The 17,472-nt window shown below is 52.6% G+C and overlaps 1 protein-coding gene across 1 annotated transcript; it reads right to left on the minus strand.

The window, feature by feature from the left end:
• Positions 1 to 4,292: 4,292 nt before the first annotated feature.
• On the minus strand, positions 4,293 to 9,025 carry SOX12 (SRY-box transcription factor 12). Its single transcript, XM_015149309.3, has one exon. The coding sequence runs from the start codon at positions 8,650 to 8,652 to the stop codon at positions 7,708 to 7,710; it is 945 nt and encodes a 314-aa protein (XP_015004795.2). The 5' UTR covers positions 8,653 to 9,025; the 3' UTR covers positions 4,293 to 7,707.
• Between the last annotated feature and the right edge of the window lie 8,447 nt (positions 9,026 to 17,472).

A 17,472-nucleotide genomic window follows, 5' to 3' on the forward strand; every position in this document is an offset into this window, starting at 1 on the left:
CCTATTGTTTCAATTATTACTTCATAACAAACTGCTCCAAAACCTAATAGTGTGGACTACTGCCATCTCATTATGTTCATGGACTCTGTGGGTCAGGAATTCAGACAGGATATAGAAGGGATGGCTTGTCTCTGCTCTGTGATGGCTGGGCCTCTGCTGGGAAGGCTGTCCAACAGCTGGGAGTGACTTGAATTATGAGGGGCTGGAATCAGCTGGAGGCTTCTCCACTCATAAGTCTGGTGCCTGGGCTTAGCTGTCAACTGGAGCACCTACCTACACACGGTCTTCCCACGTGGCCTGGGCTGCTTCACCACATGGCAGTCTTGGCTGTTGGCCTTTCAACATGGCGGTTCAGCATGACTTAGCCTTGGAAATCCTGCAGCATCGTGTCTGCTGTGTCCTGTTGGTTACAAGTGGATCATGAAGGCCAACCCAGATTCAAAGGGAAGGTAATTTAAAGGAGGAATGTCAAAGAACGTATAGCCATGTTCTAAGGTCATCACATCCTACTGAGGTTTCAGGCCACAGCTTAAACATCACCTCCTCCAGGGAATGACCTGACCACGCCCCGCTCCATGTCTGGGTTAAGTGTCTCCTCAGTGTGTTCTCCCAGACTCACTGTCCATCGCCAGCAAAGCATTTCCATTCCTGGGTTTATGTGTCTCCTCAGACCTGTGAGCTCACTGAGGACAAATCACGTTTTTCACTTTTGTATGCCCAGCACCTAGCACGCAGCCTGGTCAAGGCAGACCTTCCCCACCCTGCGCCCCCCGCTTTTTTTTACAGGCAGGGTCTAACTCTGTCACCCAGGCTGGAGTGTAGTGGCGTGACCATGGCTCGCTGCAGCCTTGAACTCCTGGGCACAAGGAATCTTCCCGGCTCAGCCTCCTGAGTAGCTGGGACTACAGGCTCACGCCACTGTGCCTGGCTAATTTTTTTAATTATATTTTTTAGAGGCAGGGTCTTGTTTTCTTGCCCAGGCTGGTCTCAAACTCCTGGCTTCAAGTGATCCTCCCACCTCGGCCTCCCATAGTGCCGGGATTATGGGCATGAGCCACCATGCCCAGCCCAGACGCTTAATAATGTTTGTTGAATGGGTGAGTGAATGCGCTAAGGCAAGGAGTCCAATCCAGAGTCATTCCTTCCTTAAGAAGCTTACATAAAAACTGGAGAGACAGAGACAAAAAATAAAAACCTCACGTGATAAATGCCAGGTAGTGATAAACGCTATTAAGAAAAATAAAGCAAAGTGACAGGATAGTTTATGGAGGATGTTACTTTATATGGATGGTCAGGGAGGACACTGTGAGGTACTCCCTGTACCTACTCCAGGGCACTTTGAGGTAGTACGCTGGGAGCTGAGACCTGAAGAAAGTAAGACATGTGGCTATCTGGAGGAAGGGTATTTTTTGTTTGTTTTTTGAGACGAAGTCTCGCTTTGTCTTGCCCAGGCTGCAGTGCAGTGATGCGATCTCAGCTTACTGCAGCCTCTGCCTCCTGGATTCAAGTGATTCTCCTGTCTCAGCCTGCTGAGTAACTGGGACTGCAGACATGTGCCACCACGCCCAGCTAATTTTGTGTTTTTAGTAGAGACGGGGTTTCGCCATGTTGGCCAGGCTGGTCTCGAACTCCTGATTTCAGGTGATCCACCCACCTGGACCTCCCAAAATGCTGGGATTACAAGCGTGAGTCACTGCGCCCAGCCAGAGGAAGGGTATTTTAAGCAGAGGGAAAAGCATGTGCAAAAGCCTTCAGGCGGAAGTGTGATTGGCACTTTTGAGGAACAGCAAGGAGACCAGTGTGACTGAGCATGTGAGAAACAGAAAAAGTAGTAGCAGATGAGGCCCAGGCTGAGCCACAGGCCACTTCTCATGGGGCTTTGGAGGCCATGCTGAGGACCCTGGCTTCTACTGAATGAGAGTATTTGGAGAGTTTTGAACAGAGGCAGGGTGTGCTGGGATTTACGGTTTAACCAGATCACTCTGGCTGCTGTGTGGACAATAAGACTATGAGTGGGGCAAAGGAAAACGCAAGAAGCCCTTCGTATGCCCTTATATCCTGGACCCAGAGGCCATGGATGATGTGAGAAGTGACAAGACACAGGGCATATTTTGAAGGTAGAGCCAAAAGGGTATAAGGGAGATGGTGCTGGGAGGAAAAGAGGCATCAAGGATAACTGAGAGGTTTTAGCCTTTCATTTCACATCAGCTGTGAAGATGTAGTGTGTGGAAGCAGGCTTGGGAGCGCTGTGGAAACAAGAGTTCATTTTTTGGCATGTCAAGTTTGAGGCGCCAATTAGATATACCAGTGGAGATGACAAGAAGGCAGTTGGTCTAGCCATGTCTGGGATGGAGATGTAGACCTGAGAATCCTCAGCTATGATACTTCAGCATCCCAAGTAGCTGAGACTACAGGTGTGCACCACCATGCCCAGCTAATTTAAAAAAAAAAAAATTTAGTAGAGATGAGGTCTTGCTTTGTTGGCCAGGCTGGTCTCGAACTTCTGAATTCAAGAAATCCTCCCACCTTGGCCTCCCGAAGTGCTGGGATTATAGGTGTTTGATAAGCAGAATTCTAAGATGGCCGCCAAGATTCCCAGTCTCTGGTGTAGCTGCCCTAGACAGCCTCCTCCCTTTGAGTGTCAGCAAATGTAGTATGATGGCTGTCACTCTTACAAGGCTACAAGATCCTGCAAAGGTGAAGGGATTTTTTGCACATATGAAGATTCCACATTAGTTGATGTCTAATCAAAAAGGAGATATTCCTGGGTGACTCTGACCTAATTAGGGAAGGCTTTTCTCTTTTTTTTTTTTTTTCGAGACAGAGTCTCGCTCTGTCACCCAGGCTGAAGTGCAGTGACTTGGTCTTGGCTCATTGCAACCTCCGCCTCCCAGGTTCAAGTGATTCTCCTGCCTCAGCCTCCCAAGTAGCTGGGATTACAGGCGATTGCCACCACACCAGGCTAATTTTGGTATTTTTACTAGAGACGGGGTTTCACCATTTGGCCAGGCTGGTCTCGAACTGGGCTGACCTCAGGTGATCCACCCACCTCGGCCTCCCGAAGTGCTGGGATGACAGGTTTGAACACACCGTGCCCGGCCAAGGGAGGCTTTTAAAAGAGAGCTTAAACCTTCCCTGAGCCAAGTGACTCCAAGCAGCAGAAAAATTCTCCGCTGGCCTTGACAAAATAAGTTGCAATATTGTGAGAAGGCTGGGGAGGTCCTGTGGGGGCCTTGTGGCAAGAAACTGAGCAGCTTGTAGTAATCAGGAGTGGCACTAACTGACAGCCAGCAATAGAACAGGGATCTCTGTCCTATAAGCACAAGGAACTGAATTCTGCCCACTACCATGAGAGTTTGGAAAAGGCTGCTGAGCTCCAGGAAGGAATGCAGGCCACCAGCTCCCCAGTTGCTGCCTTGTGAGATCCTGAGCAGAGACCCAGCTAAGGCATGCTGGACTCCTGACCCAGGGAGACTGGAATAACAAATGCATGTTGTTTTACACTGCTAAGCCGGTGGCAATTTGTTGCACAGCAATAGATGAGAAACAATACATCAGCGTACGGTGTTCTGAAAGCCTTGGAAGCAGGGTGGCTCACACCACCCAGGCAAGGGGCATGACCCAGCAATGAGTCAACAGGACTGCATGAATGTAGTGAGACTGGAGTGCAAGTCAGTTGCTTGGCCTGGGATACACCCTGACTCCCACCTCCCAACTGCACAAACTTTGGTTCTACTCCTCTTAGCCACTAGGTGGCCCCAGAGACCCCATAAGGAGTTGTCTCCCCAACCTTTCAGGTCGGCATCTGAAATGGAAGGAACCAAAATATGGTCCCTTTTCTAGTCCTATTACCGACTCCCCCATTCGGCCCACAAAGGGGAAGAGGATTGCCCAAGGTCCCAAGGTCCCACAGCTCTCTAGCATTATCTCCAGTCAGGCATTTTACGGTGCATCCCATTCCAGGCTATTCTTTAAGACTAACTCAGATGACGACCTCCCTCCTACCTGCTTTTACCAGGGGAGGGACTGGCAGTGAGAACGGTATCAGCAGGGGGCCCTGGAGGGCCTGTGGGCTGAGGCTGGAGTCTCTGATTGACATGACTGATGTACAGACTAGGAAAGTGTGCAGCCCCTAGGTTGGTGCTGATGGCGCTGGTGAAGACTCTTGACATTGGGATACATCCAACGGGCCTAGCTGCAGTTGCTGGGCCACTGACCCAATTCCCTTCGTCCAGTCCCTTGAACCCTCTGTTGTAGACTGGGTTTCTCTAGAAACAGACAATGAGACTGAGTTTGGGTTGCAAGATGTTTATTAGGAATAAGCACCTGTGAAAAAGAAGAGGAAGCAGGCCTGGGCATAGGAAGTCAAACTGTGCTGCAGGCCTGACGAAGCCCTGGCTGTTCTGGGCCTGCTGGGAGTACTGCCTGCCAGTGTCTGTCCCATGTTGGATGGAAATGACCAGGTGTTTATACCATGCCTCACTCAGACACCAGATACAGGCTGCCCCAGGAAGGGCGTGGTCTCAGGTGAAGTGGCTCTCTGCAGCTGTGGCCACCCTGATGGCACTTCCCATAGCTGGGGAAGTCCTCCCTTGAAGGGAGTTCTGGGGGCAGGTACCCCTATCTTCCACACCTTCTCAACTCTACCTCCTCTTACAGGTTTTTTTTTTTTTTGGCCAGCTTGCTTTCAACCAGAGAGGCTGAGACGAAGCAGTCACTGTAATTTCCACACTCAGCCCTGGCTCTTACTGGGAAAAAAGGGGCTTTGTTCCAGCTTAGGAATACACTGGATCTGACAGATGAAGAATTAGGGGGAGGGGTGTCAGAGGGACAAAGGAGGGAAAAGCCTTGGACTCTGCTGTAAAACACTAGTCAGAACCTCAAAGACAAGAATCACTACACTTCTGTTGCTCTCTGGTCATTCAGTTAATCTACTCTGCAGGTCAATGTGTGCCAGGCACTGGGACCAATCCCACCACTCCAGGCCCTCAGCTGGGGGCCTAACACAATCTGCAGATTCAAACAGGGAGGGAGAGGCAGCACCCCGAAGCCATGCTTCACCAGGAGGCAGAACCAAGCCCCGTCTCTGACCCTGGCTGCTTGCAGGCCCTCCTGTAAGTTGCTTCCCCGCCTGACCCTGTTTCCTTCTCTAACAATGGAGTAACATGATGGGCACCATGTTGAATGCTTCTCACCTCAAACTTCATTTCATCCTGTGAAGCAGCTACTATTATTATCCCCATGTTACACATATGGAAAGAAGAGTTGGGACTTAGTTAATTTTTTCAATCAAGGTCACACGGGTACTCAGTGGTGGAGCTGGGCTTTGAGTCCAGAGTGTGGCCCAATTTTGCTTCTTAATCCTCATTAAAGGCACAGAAAGGCATGGTCAAGCCAGCCCCCTCAGACCAGACCTGCCTGCATACTTGTTTCATTTGGCCCACAGAGATTTAAAAATATGAGTCAGCTTTCATTTTGAAATTAAGATGACTCAGAAACATCCATCCAGCTTCTCTTGAAAAAATCTGGCCACCTGGCCACTGTGGACTGCATTCCCACAGGGTCACAACTGGCAAGAGGTAGGCCCCTTGAAGTGGGTCATGACACCAGTGTCCACCTAGAGTCACTTGTTTATGTTACCTGCCTGGTCCCTACAGGGATGAATTTGCTATTCTTCATGAAGGCCAGGGATTCCTGAGATAGAAGCCTAGACAGGCCAGGTGGCTTGCCCTGGGACACCCAGCTCAGGCCCAAATCACACGGACTTGAACCTGGCAAACTGTTTAGGGAGGGTTGAGGAAAAGCACAGACATGCAGAACCACAGGGCAAGGTCGGGGCAAATACACTTTATTCAGTCCTGGCATCAGACTGGCGGAGTCCTGCTGTGGGTGCCAGTGGCCCAGACGGAGGGACCCCACCCCTCAGCTACGAGACTAGTTCTCCAAGACCACAGACAGTGACATCTCTTCACTCACATGACGGTTTTTTTTTTCATTGTCTTTTTTTGTTGTTGTTTTTCTTAAAAAAAAAAAAAAAAAAAAAGAGAGAGAGAGAAAGAAAGAGCGCAAGAAAGGCCCAGAGCCGGAGCACCAAGCTTAAAGGAGGCAGCTGGTGGCTTTGTCAGCGACGGGAACGCGTGGGGCAGAGACCTGCAGAGACCCTGGACAGGGGTCCCGGAGGACTCTGGGACCGTTTGTTCCTGAGATTTGTGTGTGTGAATGAGAGTGTGTGAGCCACCCAGGAGGGTGAACACACGCCGGTGAGATACAGGTAGTGAGGGCAAGGGGAGTGTGGGGAGGCCGGAGGGGCGGGGCTGGACAGAGAGATGGCGGCGTGAGAGGGGTCACAGCATCAGGGACAGGGCTCCCGAGGGCACCCTGAACTGGACACAACTTCCTCCTAACAACAGCGTTCTCCCCATTTCTCAGGTGGAAAAACCGAGGTGCAAACGGCCCACCTCTACTCGGAATCCATACTCAGTCTCACTGGCCAAATCGATGGTCTCTCTCAAGCCAGATGTTTAAAAGCGGGACTCTTCCTGCCATCACATCTGCCATCCACGCCTCAGTCCCAAACCCCTAGCACCAAAGTGCCTCAGTTTTTCCCGCTGAATACTGCAGCTGTGGGTACTGAGGGTGGACCTGGGTGACAGGAAGGGCCGGTGGGCTTAGGGAGGAGCCCAGGTTTCGGGTGCCCTGAGGTGAGCGGGCACTTCCCAGGAGGGGGTGAGGGGGGAGCAGCAGGGATCCTGTCCCCAAACAGACTGGTAAGGTGTCTTGGTTTTGAGTTTTCTTGAGTGGTCCTTTCCTCTACTGCTGGATTTCCAGAGAAAGACCCTACCTCCCAATTCCCAGTTGGGGGAAAAAAGGGACGTACAGATAAGACAGTAGAGGCAGCCACGCGATCCGAGAGGTCGTGCGCGTGGGTGCAGGAGACCCCATACCGGAAAAGGGGCTATGCCACTTGGGAGAGTTTCAGGCCCAAACCAACCCTTCCGAGTGCTCCTCCCATTAAGGCAGCGACGCCCCGTTGGGTGGAGAGGAAACCTAGGACTCCCGGATCAAAGGATTTCCCAGGATCGCTCTACACTCGCCCCCGCTTTTGCCCGGAGCGGGCGAAGAGTGCGGCTCCACTGGGACCAGCCCCCTCCTCCCAAGAAGCATTAAGCATGCGCACGAAGGGGGTGGGCCCCAGCGGAGAGGCGGGCCCTAGCGCTCCGGGGATAAAAGGAGTGCGCCCCTCCCCCCAGGGAAGGGAGGGGCACAGGAGGAGCGCGCGTTGCCACCCAGCCGCATCGCCCCCCTAACTCGGAGAAGGCAGGCTGGGCGAGGGAGGAGGGATTCCAGAGCAAGAGAGGGGGCGGGTCCTCCGGCCACGAGGAGGGGCGTGTGCAAAAGGGGGGAGGGGTGCAGGTCTGTAGGAGAAGACGGGAGGTGTATCGGAGGGGGCTGGCTGCTGGTGGCTGTGCAGGAGGGGGCAACGTGGGGAGGGGCTTGGGTGTCAGGGAAGGGGTGGGGGTTGGGCTGCCTTGGGGTGTGTCTGCGGGGGAGGGGCATGTCTGGATCTGAGGGGGGATGGGCACATCCAGGAGGGGGGAGGCTACGCGGGAGATGGGGTGCCAGCCTCGGCCTCCGAGGGGCCCCAATACCTGATTCCTGTATGTAAACAGCTGGTTTGGGGGCGTGCGCGCCCCGCTGACGGTGGGCTCAGTAGGTGAAAACCAGGTCGGCGATGCTAGACGGGCGCCAGTCCCCCGCGATCATCTCGGTAACCTCGGGGGTGCAGTAGTCCGGGAACTCGAAGTGCGACGTGCCCGAGGGAGGCTGCAGGTCCGGGTCGCGATCCAGGGCGCTGCAGTCCAGGCCGGCCGGGCCAGGGGGCAGCCTGGACAGAAAGCCCAGCGACTCCTCCCCCGACGCCACCGTCTCCTCTTCGCCCTCCTCAGCCGCTGTCGCCTCCTCCTCTTCTTCCTCCAGCTCCTCGTCCTCCGACGGTGTCGGGGAGGCGGCGGCGGCGGCCGCGCCCTCGCCCGACGGCCCCTGGGCGCGCTCCGCTTGTCCCCGGGCGGCCCGTCCCGCCGGGACCATCCTCCACAGCTCCCGCCCCGGGGTCTCGACCAGGCGCACTTCCAGCAGCTCCTCGTCGTCGTCTTCATCGTCGTCCTCGGGCGCCGCCGCCCCGCTCCCCAAAGGCCCTCCCGCTGCTCGGCGGCCCCCACGGCCAGGCAGCTGCGGCCCGGGCTTCAGCCGGCTGCCGCCGCCGCCACCACCGGGGGGGCGGGGCCGCGCCTTGGCGGGCGCCCCCTTGCTCTTTTTGCGCGGCCGGTACTTGTAGTCCGGGTAATCCGCCATGTGCTTGAGGCGCAGCCGCTCCGCCTCCCGCACGAACGGGATCTTCTCCGAGTCCTGCAGCAGCTGCCAGCGGCGGCCCAGGCGCTTGGAGATCTCCGCGTTATGCATGTCGGGCCACTGGTCCATGATCTTCCGCCGTTCATGCTGCGACCACACCATGAACGCGTTCATCGGCCTCTTGATGTGGCCGCTTGGGGTCTTGCACCAGCCGGGCTCGCGAGCCCCCTCCTCGGCCGGCCCGGGTCCCGGGGGCGGCGGCCCGCCGTCCCGCTTGGCCCTCGCGCCCCGCTGCTGCACCATCGCGCCTGGGCCCGGGGCCGCTAGACGCCGCCGGGGGCCGTCCGCATCCTCCGCGGCTGGGGGTGGGGGAGGAGGCAGCGGCGACGGAGGGGCGGCCCCGCCCCACGGCTCGGCCCGGCCCCCGCGAGCTGGGGAGCGAGGAGCTGGGCGCTCGGGCCCAACGGACGGCGGGGGGAGAAGGTCAGCGCGGTCTCAGGCGGGCTCGGCGCGCCCCCGCCACCTCCGGCAAGTTGCGTCCTGGCGCACAACACACATTGTTTTGCGGGGGCCGAGGAATTGCACCGTCCGGGCCCCCGCGGGCTCTTCCTGCAGCCTCCGGCTCCGCCGCGGCCCGCGCGCGCCGCTCCCCGCCCGGCCGCCGACGCCTTTCAGTGTCTTTCTCCCCGCGCGGCCCCGCCGGCGCGCGCGCCACCCCTCCCCCTCGCCGTCTGCGGGCCGCTGCGGCGCGCGCGGGGCCGCCCCGTGTAAACACCTAGGTGCCCGCTTGGGCTGCGGCCGGGCCACGCCTCGCGCTCGCGCTCGGGCGTAGCGTCACCCGTTGCTGGGCAGAGAAGCCGGTATTTGCATCTCCCAATCGCTGGCCGCCGGAGCGGGGCGGGGCTCGGGCTGCGGGGCTGGGCGGTCTCGCGGCTGGGATTGGGGGAGACCGGCGAGATCGGTTTCTTTTCTTAGGTTGGGGGTTGGAGGAAGGATAGGGGACGCGAGCCTGCCTCCCATCTGGCGCTGGACGCTTGTCCCTGCCCCGCGTTGCCTTTTAAATTTTAGCTTATTCCGAGACACCTGCCGTCAGGTAGGATTCTGCCCTTTCCTCTTTCAGGGACGTCTTTTCGGACCGTCCCAGAAGAGAATTTGGAGGGACCAAGACTCAGGAAAGCTTCTTAAGGGGACGGACTCAGGTTGTCGTAGATGTTGCCTCCGCCTACTACACACAGGGTCCAACCACATATGGGACCAGCAATGCTTTTGGACCCAATGAACAAATCCCTTTCTCATATATATTTAATCTCGTTTGAGGCTCCACAAGAATCCCGAGGGAGAAAGGAATATGATAATATGATGCCCACTTCCCAAATAGGAAACACCGAGAACACGCAGACTAGGATTCGATTCCGAGGCTCGCGGTCCCAACTGTCTCTCCCCAGCTCAGCACCAAGGGCCGCGGGGCACCTCGCCTGCCAGCCAAAGGTCCTAAGCTGGGCGGACTTCCCGCTTTTCACAAACCGCCGGCGACATTCGAGGATGCGTGGGTGCGCCATTCCCAGGTCCTACCCCACCCCGCAGCCGGCGCGGTGCCTGACTTGGGCGCGTCGCCCCACCCAAGCCTGGAGAAGCGTGCAGGGGCACGGGGCGGAGCCAGTCCTGGGGGCGTGGCCGGCACTAGGCGCGTGGCGGGGAGGGGCCGCGCGCTCCCGGCTCACCACGTGTGAGCCAGTTCGGGCACCACGGGGCGTGTGCCGCCCCTGGGGGAGGTCACCTTCACGGCGTCACGAGCATGGGCGATGGGAGGGGGCGCTGAGGCCTCGCCCTTGGGAAGCAGGAGCTGGGAGGTGTCCGGATTAGGATCTTTAAGGTGGCATTCCGCTGGGGCGTAGCGGGCATAGTTTGGGGCTGGGAGAATGCGCCTCTGGCGGTACAGCTCACCCACTTCTGGACGAGCGAAGGCCAAGAGCCGAGCCTGAGGGTGTGGGGCCAGGAGAAAGTACCGAGGTGCGGCTCCGCTGCGCGGGGGGCGGGGTGATGCTCTGGGTGGCGGGGCACGGGGTGGGGGTGGTGGGGAGAAAGTAATTGGAGCATCCCTGGAGGGAGGGGGCAACTCTTAAAGGCACAGGGCGCTGGGAAAGAGGAGGCCCTGCTCCCGCCCAAGTGGTCCCTCCGCCTTTCAGAAGCTGAGATCTGGAAAACCCTACGTGTAAAACCTTTACATCTGCAGCCTGAGCAGTCTACCCGATGGAGTCACGCTTCCTGTGTTCACATTCCCAGTCCCTCCTTTTCCTTATCCTGAAAATGGGGATAATGCAGTTTCTCCCTCACATGGTTGTTTTACAGATTAAATGAGATAATGCATGTAAACACATCCTGATACCTAGTGAATGTTCAATAAAACTTACGATAGACGGGACGCGGTGGCTTATGCCTGCAATCCCAGCACTACGAAAAATACAAAACTTAGCCAGGTGTGATGGCCCGTGCCTTTAGTCCCAGCTACTTGGGAGGCTGAGGCAGGAAGATCGCTTGAGCCTGGGAAGTTGAGGCTCCAGTGAGCTGTGATCGTACCACTGCAGTCCAGCCTATGGAACAGAGTGAGACCCCATCTCAAGCCGAGGCGGGCGGATCATTTGAGGTCAGAAGTTCGAGATCCGCCTGGCCAATATGGTGAAACCTTGTCTCTACTAAAATTAAAAAATAATGAGCCAGGCTTGGTGACACGTACCTGTAATCCCGGCTACTCAGGAGGCTGAGGCATGAGAATCGCTTGAACCCAGTAGGCGGATGTTGCAGTGAGCGGCTGCACTCCAGCCTAAGTGATAGAGTAAGACCCTGTCGTAAAAAAAAAAGGTTTTGGGAAACTAGATTTCCCAATAGTTACGCAGGTCACCAGCAACCCAGAGACATCAACATAATGAGAAAAAAAATGGGCAGGGTGGGGACAGCTCTAACAATTCAGAAAAGGTATCAAAGGAATGATCGTAGGACAACTAAAAGCTTTCTTGGAATTATCAACACCTTAACACTTTTCCCATAAATAAAATATTTATTTTATTTTAAGTCGTGTATGATAGGCACCACCATCTTTTCAATGCTCATGGACTCTCAAAGATCTCTCTGACCCTGTAGCTGCTGCTGCTATTATTATTCCAGTGTATCTGAATAGTTCCTAACCTTACTCACTGCTTAATTGATTTGGACCAGGGTTTCACTCTTTATTCTCAGCAGTGAAAATGCTACATTCATTATTCACCCTGCCTCCTTTCCTTCTTCCATCCATGCATGCATCCATTAATAAACATTTGACCCTGCACAGTGGTTCACGCCTGTAATCTTAGCACTTGGGAGACTGAGGCAGGCAGATCACTTAAGCCCAGGAGTTCAAGACCAGCCTGGGCAACATGGTGAAACCCTGTCTCTACAAAAATTACAAAAATTAGCTGGGCAGGGTGGGGCCTGCCTGTAGTCCTAGCTACTTGGGAGGCTGAGGCAGGACAATTGCTGGAGCCGGAAAGGTGGAAGTTGTAGTGATTGTGCCTCTCCACTCCAGCCTGGGAGACAGATACAGTTATCAAAAAAAAAAAAAAATCATAAATAAATACATAAACATTTATTAATACTTACCATTCCTTAGGCCCTTTGATGGACTCTGGAGAGCTAGAAACGGTTCAAGTCTGGCTGAATCTAGGTCCTGGAAGAACCTTGGACCGCCTTCCCCAGTGTAGACACCAGGACTTATTAATGACAGAGAGGATGGTGTGGGAAGTTCAGCCAAGAAGATAATGTCTTCACTTTTGTTTTTTTTTCATTTTCTTCCTCAGCAGACATTTATGCAGTGCGTGATTCTTTCTAAAACAACTCCCTGGAAGACAGGACATTTAATTCAGCAATTTATTGGCCACCTACTATGCACCAGGCAGTGAACTTGGAACTTGGGCTACTGGGTTGCAGCAGTGACCGAGACAGTGGTCCCTGTTCTTAGGGAGCAAGTGAGGGCAACAGAAAAGAGCAGGTAAACAAATAAGATAATTTCAGATAGTTGTGACTGCTGTAAAGAAGATAAAACTGGGCTGGGTGCGGTGGTTCACACCTGTAATCCCTGCACTTTGGGACGCCAAGACAGGGGAATCGCTTGAGCCCAGGAGTTTGAGACCAGCCTGGGTAACATAGCGAAATCCCACCTCCACAAAAATATAAAAATTAGCCAGGCATGGAGGCAAGCACCTGTCATCTCAGCTACTGGTGAGGCTGAGGTGGGAGAATCGCTTAAGCCTGAGATTTTGAGGCTGCAGTGAGCTATGATGGTGCCGCTGCACCACAGACTGGGTGATGGAAAGAAGGGAGGAAGGGGCTGGGCAAGGTGGCTCACGTCTGTAATCCCAGCACTTTGAGAGGCTGAGGTGGGCGGATCACTTGAGCCTAGAAGTTCAAGACCAGCATGGGCAACATGGCAAAATCCTGTCTCTACGAAAAATACAAAACTTAGCCAGGTGTGATGGCCCGTGCCTTTAGTCCCAGCTACTTGGGAGGCTGAGGCAGGAAGATCGCTTGAGCCTGGGAAGTTGAGGCTCCAGTGAGCTGTGATCGTACCACTGCAGTCCAGCCTATGGAACAGAGTGAGACCCTATCTCAAACAACAATGAAAAGAAAACAAGATAATGAGAGGGTGAGTGACTGGGACAGGATGATAGAGATGGGGGTGAGTTTAGATCTCAAGATGATGAAGAACCATCCATGTAAAACATTCCAGGCAGAGGAAACAGCAAATGCAAGGGACTGGAGATGGGAAAGAGCCTGGGACAAGGTATTGAGAGGGCATGGACAGGTGTCAAGACTAGAGACGGGAGTGTACGATGCGTCTATGTTGAGCTGGAGCTGAAGGGCAATACGGTAATTGGTCCTCAGAAGCCAAGTTATGGAGTTCCCTGGGTTGTGGGGAGCGAAGGACAGTTTCTTTATTGCAGGATGACATGATCAGAGGTGCGCTTTAGGAAGATTAAGGAGTTTCATGTGTTGTAGTTGGATTGGAGGAGGGAAATTTGAGGGGGGGAAAATCGCCAGAAATTTTCTTGTGTTTCAAAAATACGTTCACAGATTCTTTTTTTTTTTTTTTTTTTTTTTCTTTTTGAGACAGAGTCTCGCTCTGTCACCCAGGCTGGAGTACAGTGGCGCAATCTCGGTTCACTGCAAGCTCTGCCTCCCAGGTTCACGCCATTCTCCTGCCTCAGCCTCCCCACTAGCTGGGACTACAGGCACCTGCCACCATGCCTTGCTAATTTTTCTTTTGTATTTTTTTAGTAGAGACGGAGTTTCACCATGTTAGCCAGGATGACTTCGATCTCCTGACCTCATGATCCGCCCCCCTTGGCCTCCCAAAGTGCTGGGATTACAGGGGTGAGCCACCGCGCCTGGCCCTTCTCAAATTCTTTCATGTTCCTTCCTTCAAAAGAAAGAGGCTAATTCCTCCTCCCCTTCCCCCGTTAAGTGTGAGCTTGCCTCTAACTAATAGAATATGGCGGAAGTGATGGTTTGTGATATGTGAGATTGGATGTAAAAGGCTCTATGTTTTCCTCCTGGCTGTCTTATTTTGTATCATTTATTCTGGGAGAAGTCAGCTGTCATGCGAGGGCACTCAAGCAGTCCTATGGAAAGGTCTATGTGGTAAGGAACTGAAGCCTCCTGCCAACACCAACAAGGAACTGAGACCTACTTCCAACAGCCATCTGAGTGATCCATCCTGGAATCAGATCCTCCAGCCCCAGTCAAGGGGCTTCAGATGACTGCAGCCCTGGCCAGCATCCTAAATGCAACCTCATGAATGACCCTGAGCCAGAACCGTGCAACTAAACTTTGCCTGGATTCATGACCCACAGAAACTGTGAGATGGTAACTGTTTGCTTTGTTAAGCCTCTAAGTCTGGCAATAATATATTAAGCGGTAGTAGACAATGAACACAAGATTATTATTCAGCTGCTGAATTGGAAGAGGAGGGGAAGAAAAAGTTTTCAGATCACAAAATATTCATTGTGTAAAACTTCAAAAATTCTGAAATTTAAGGAAAAAATATCATTTGTTGGGATTCATTGTCCCAGTGCCAAGAGGCACCCACTCCTTTTGTTTTTGTTTTTGTTTTTGTTTTTGTTTTTTGAGACGGAGTCCTGCTTTGTTGCCCAGGCTGAAGAGCAATGGCACGATCTTGGCTCACCACAACCTCTGCCTCCTGGGTTCAAGCGATTCTCCTCCCTCAGCCTCCCAAGTAGCTGGGACTACAGGCATCTATCACCATGCCTGGCTAATTTTTATATTTTTAGTAGAGATGGGGTTTCATTATGTTGGCCAGGCTGATCTCGAACTCTTGACCCCGTGATCCGCCCGCCTCGGCCTCCCAAAGTGCGGGATTACAGGCATGAGCCACCGTGCCCAGCCGAGACACCCTTTCTTAACATTTTGTTATGTTTTTTTCTCTCTGTGCATTTTTTATCCAGCTGACTTTATTTTGTCTCCTGAAATCTTCATTTTTAAGAAATGTGTCTACAAAGTCTTCACAAGCATAGATTTTTTCCCACAGTTAATATACTTAGAATTTATTTGTCAAGCAATTTTGAAGGGCTTTCACTGTGAAAAACTTAATATTAGGGCTTACTGATATTCTCTTTATCTGAGCAGAAGTATGTTTATTTTTTATTATTGCAAAAGTAATATATATATATTGTGTGTGTGTGTGTGTGTGAGATGGAGTCTCGCTCTGTCACCAGGCTGGAGTGCAGTGGCCCGATCTCGGCTCACTGCAACTTTCTCCTCCCGGGTTCAAGCAATTCTCCTGCTTCAGCCTTCTGAGTAGCTGGAATTTCAGGCGCGTGCCACCATGCCCGGCTAATTTTTGTGTTTGTAGTAGAGATGAGGTTTCACCATGTTGGCCAGGATGGTCTCAATCTCTTGACCTCATGATCCGCCTGCCTCAGCCTCCCAAAGTGCTGGGATTACAGGCGTGAACCATCGTGCCTGGCCTGCAGAAGTAATATATTTTAGTGATAAAAAGTCAAACTATACTGAATTTTTTTGTTTGTTTGTTTTGTTTTTTTGAGACAGAGTCTCACTCTGTCACCCAGTGGTGCAATCTCGACTCAACTGCAACCTCTGCCTCCCAGGCTTAAGTGGTTCTCCTGCCTCAGCCTCCAGAGTAGCTGGGACTACAGGTGCTCGCCACCACACCTGGCTAATTTTTGTATTTTTAATGGAGACGGGGTTTTGCCATGTTGGTCAGGCTGGCCTCAAATTCCTGACCTCAAGTGATCCGACTGCCTTGGCTTCCCAAAGTTTTGGGATTACAGGCATGAGCCACTGCTTCCGGCCTTATACTGAATTATATAAGGTGAAAAGTGAACATCTCCTGTACTCTAGAGAAATAGCATTATAATGAGTAAATTTTAAATTTTAATGTAATTTTCCAGAATTTAAAATTTTTTTTTGAGACGGAGTCTCACTCTGTTGCCCAGGCTGGTGTGCAGTGGCGCGATCCTGGCTCACTGCAACCTCCGCCTCCTGAGTTCAAGCGATTCTCCTGCCTCAGCCTCCCAAGTAGCTGGGACTACAGCTGCCCACCACTGCGCCCAGCTAATTTTTGTATTTTTAGTAGAGACAGGGTTTCACCATATTGGCCAGGCTGGTCTGGAACTCCTGACCTTGTGATCTGCCCACCTTGGTCTCCCAAAATGCTGGGATTACAAGTGTGAGCCACCGTGCCTGGTCTTTTTTTTTTTTGGACAGAGTCTCTCCCTGTCACCCAGGCTGGGGTACAGTGGCGCGATCATAGCTCACTGCAGCCTCAACCTCTTGGGCTCAAGTGATCTTCCCACCTCAGTGTCCCAGGTAGCTGGGACTACAGACACATGCCACCACACCGGGCTAATTTTTTGTATTTTTTTATAGAGACTGAGTTTCGCCACGTTGCCCGAGCTGGTCTCGAATTCCTGGGCTTAAGCGATCTGCCCACCTTGGCCTCCCAAAGTGCTGGGATTACAGGCATGAGCCACTTCACCTGGCCATCCAGAAATTTAAATGCTTATAAACACATGCACACGTAAATTTTTTTTTATACAAGTGAAATGTTACTATATGTAATTTCTAGTAACTTGCTTTTTTCACATCTCTTTTCTCTTTCCATGTAGTACGTAGGTTCTTGTCCAGGTCTGCTGAGTATATTGTAATTCATTTAATCAGTTCCTTTTTTTTTTGAGACGGAGTTTTGCTCTTTTTGCCCGGGCTGGAGTGCAATGGTGTGATCTCGGCTTACTGCAACCTCTGCCTCCTGGATTCAAATGACTCTGCTGCCTCAGCCTCCCAAGTAGCTGGGATTACAAGTGTGCACCATCATGCCCAGCTAATTTTGTATTCTTAGTAGAGATGGGGTTTCACCATGTTGGTCAGTCTGGTCTCAAACTCCTGACCTCAGGTGATCTGCCCACCTTGGCCTCCCAAAGTGAATCAGTTCCTTCTTGAAAGACATTTTGATTGTTTTACCCCTTTTTGCTGTTATAAACAATATGGCAGTGAACACCTTTGTATGTATGTTTTTGGCCACTTGTCTGTTATCTTTTTATTTATTTATTTATTTATTTATTTATTTATTTATTTATTTTACGATGGAGTCCTGCTCTGTCGCCAGGCTGGAGTGCAGTGGTGCGATCTCGGCTCACTGCAATCTCCACCTCCTGGGTTCAAGTGATTCTCCTTCCTCAGCCTCCTGAAGAGCTGGGATTACAGGTGTGTGCCGCCACACCCACCTAATTTTTTTTTTTTTTTTTTTTTTTGAGACAAAGTCTCGCTCTGTCACCCAGGCTGGAGTGCAGTGGCGAGATCTTGGCTCACTGCAAGCTCCACCTCCTGGGTTCACGCCATTCTCCTGCCTCAACCTTCCGAGTAGCTGGGACTACAGGCACCCACCACCATGCCCGGCTAATTTTTTTTTTTTTTTTTTTGTATTTTTAGTAGAGACAGGTTTTCACCATGTTAGCCATGATGGTCTTGATCCCCTGACCTTGTGATCCACCCGCCTCGGCCTCCCAAAGTGCTGAGATTGCAGGTGTGAGCCACCATGCCCGGCCTGTATTTTTA

This window comes from Macaca mulatta, chromosome 10 (genome assembly GCF_049350105.2).
Source record: "Macaca mulatta isolate MMU2019108-1 chromosome 10, T2T-MMU8v2.0, whole genome shotgun sequence".
Classification (NCBI taxonomy): Eukaryota; Metazoa; Chordata; class Mammalia; order Primates; family Cercopithecidae; genus Macaca; species Macaca mulatta.

Bases quoted from the DNA above. Each gene is read 5' to 3' on its own strand.
- SOX12 (XM_015149309.3), bottom strand. From the start codon at position 8,652: ATGGTGCAGCAGCGGGGCGCGAGGGCCAAGCGGGACGGCGGGCCGCCG.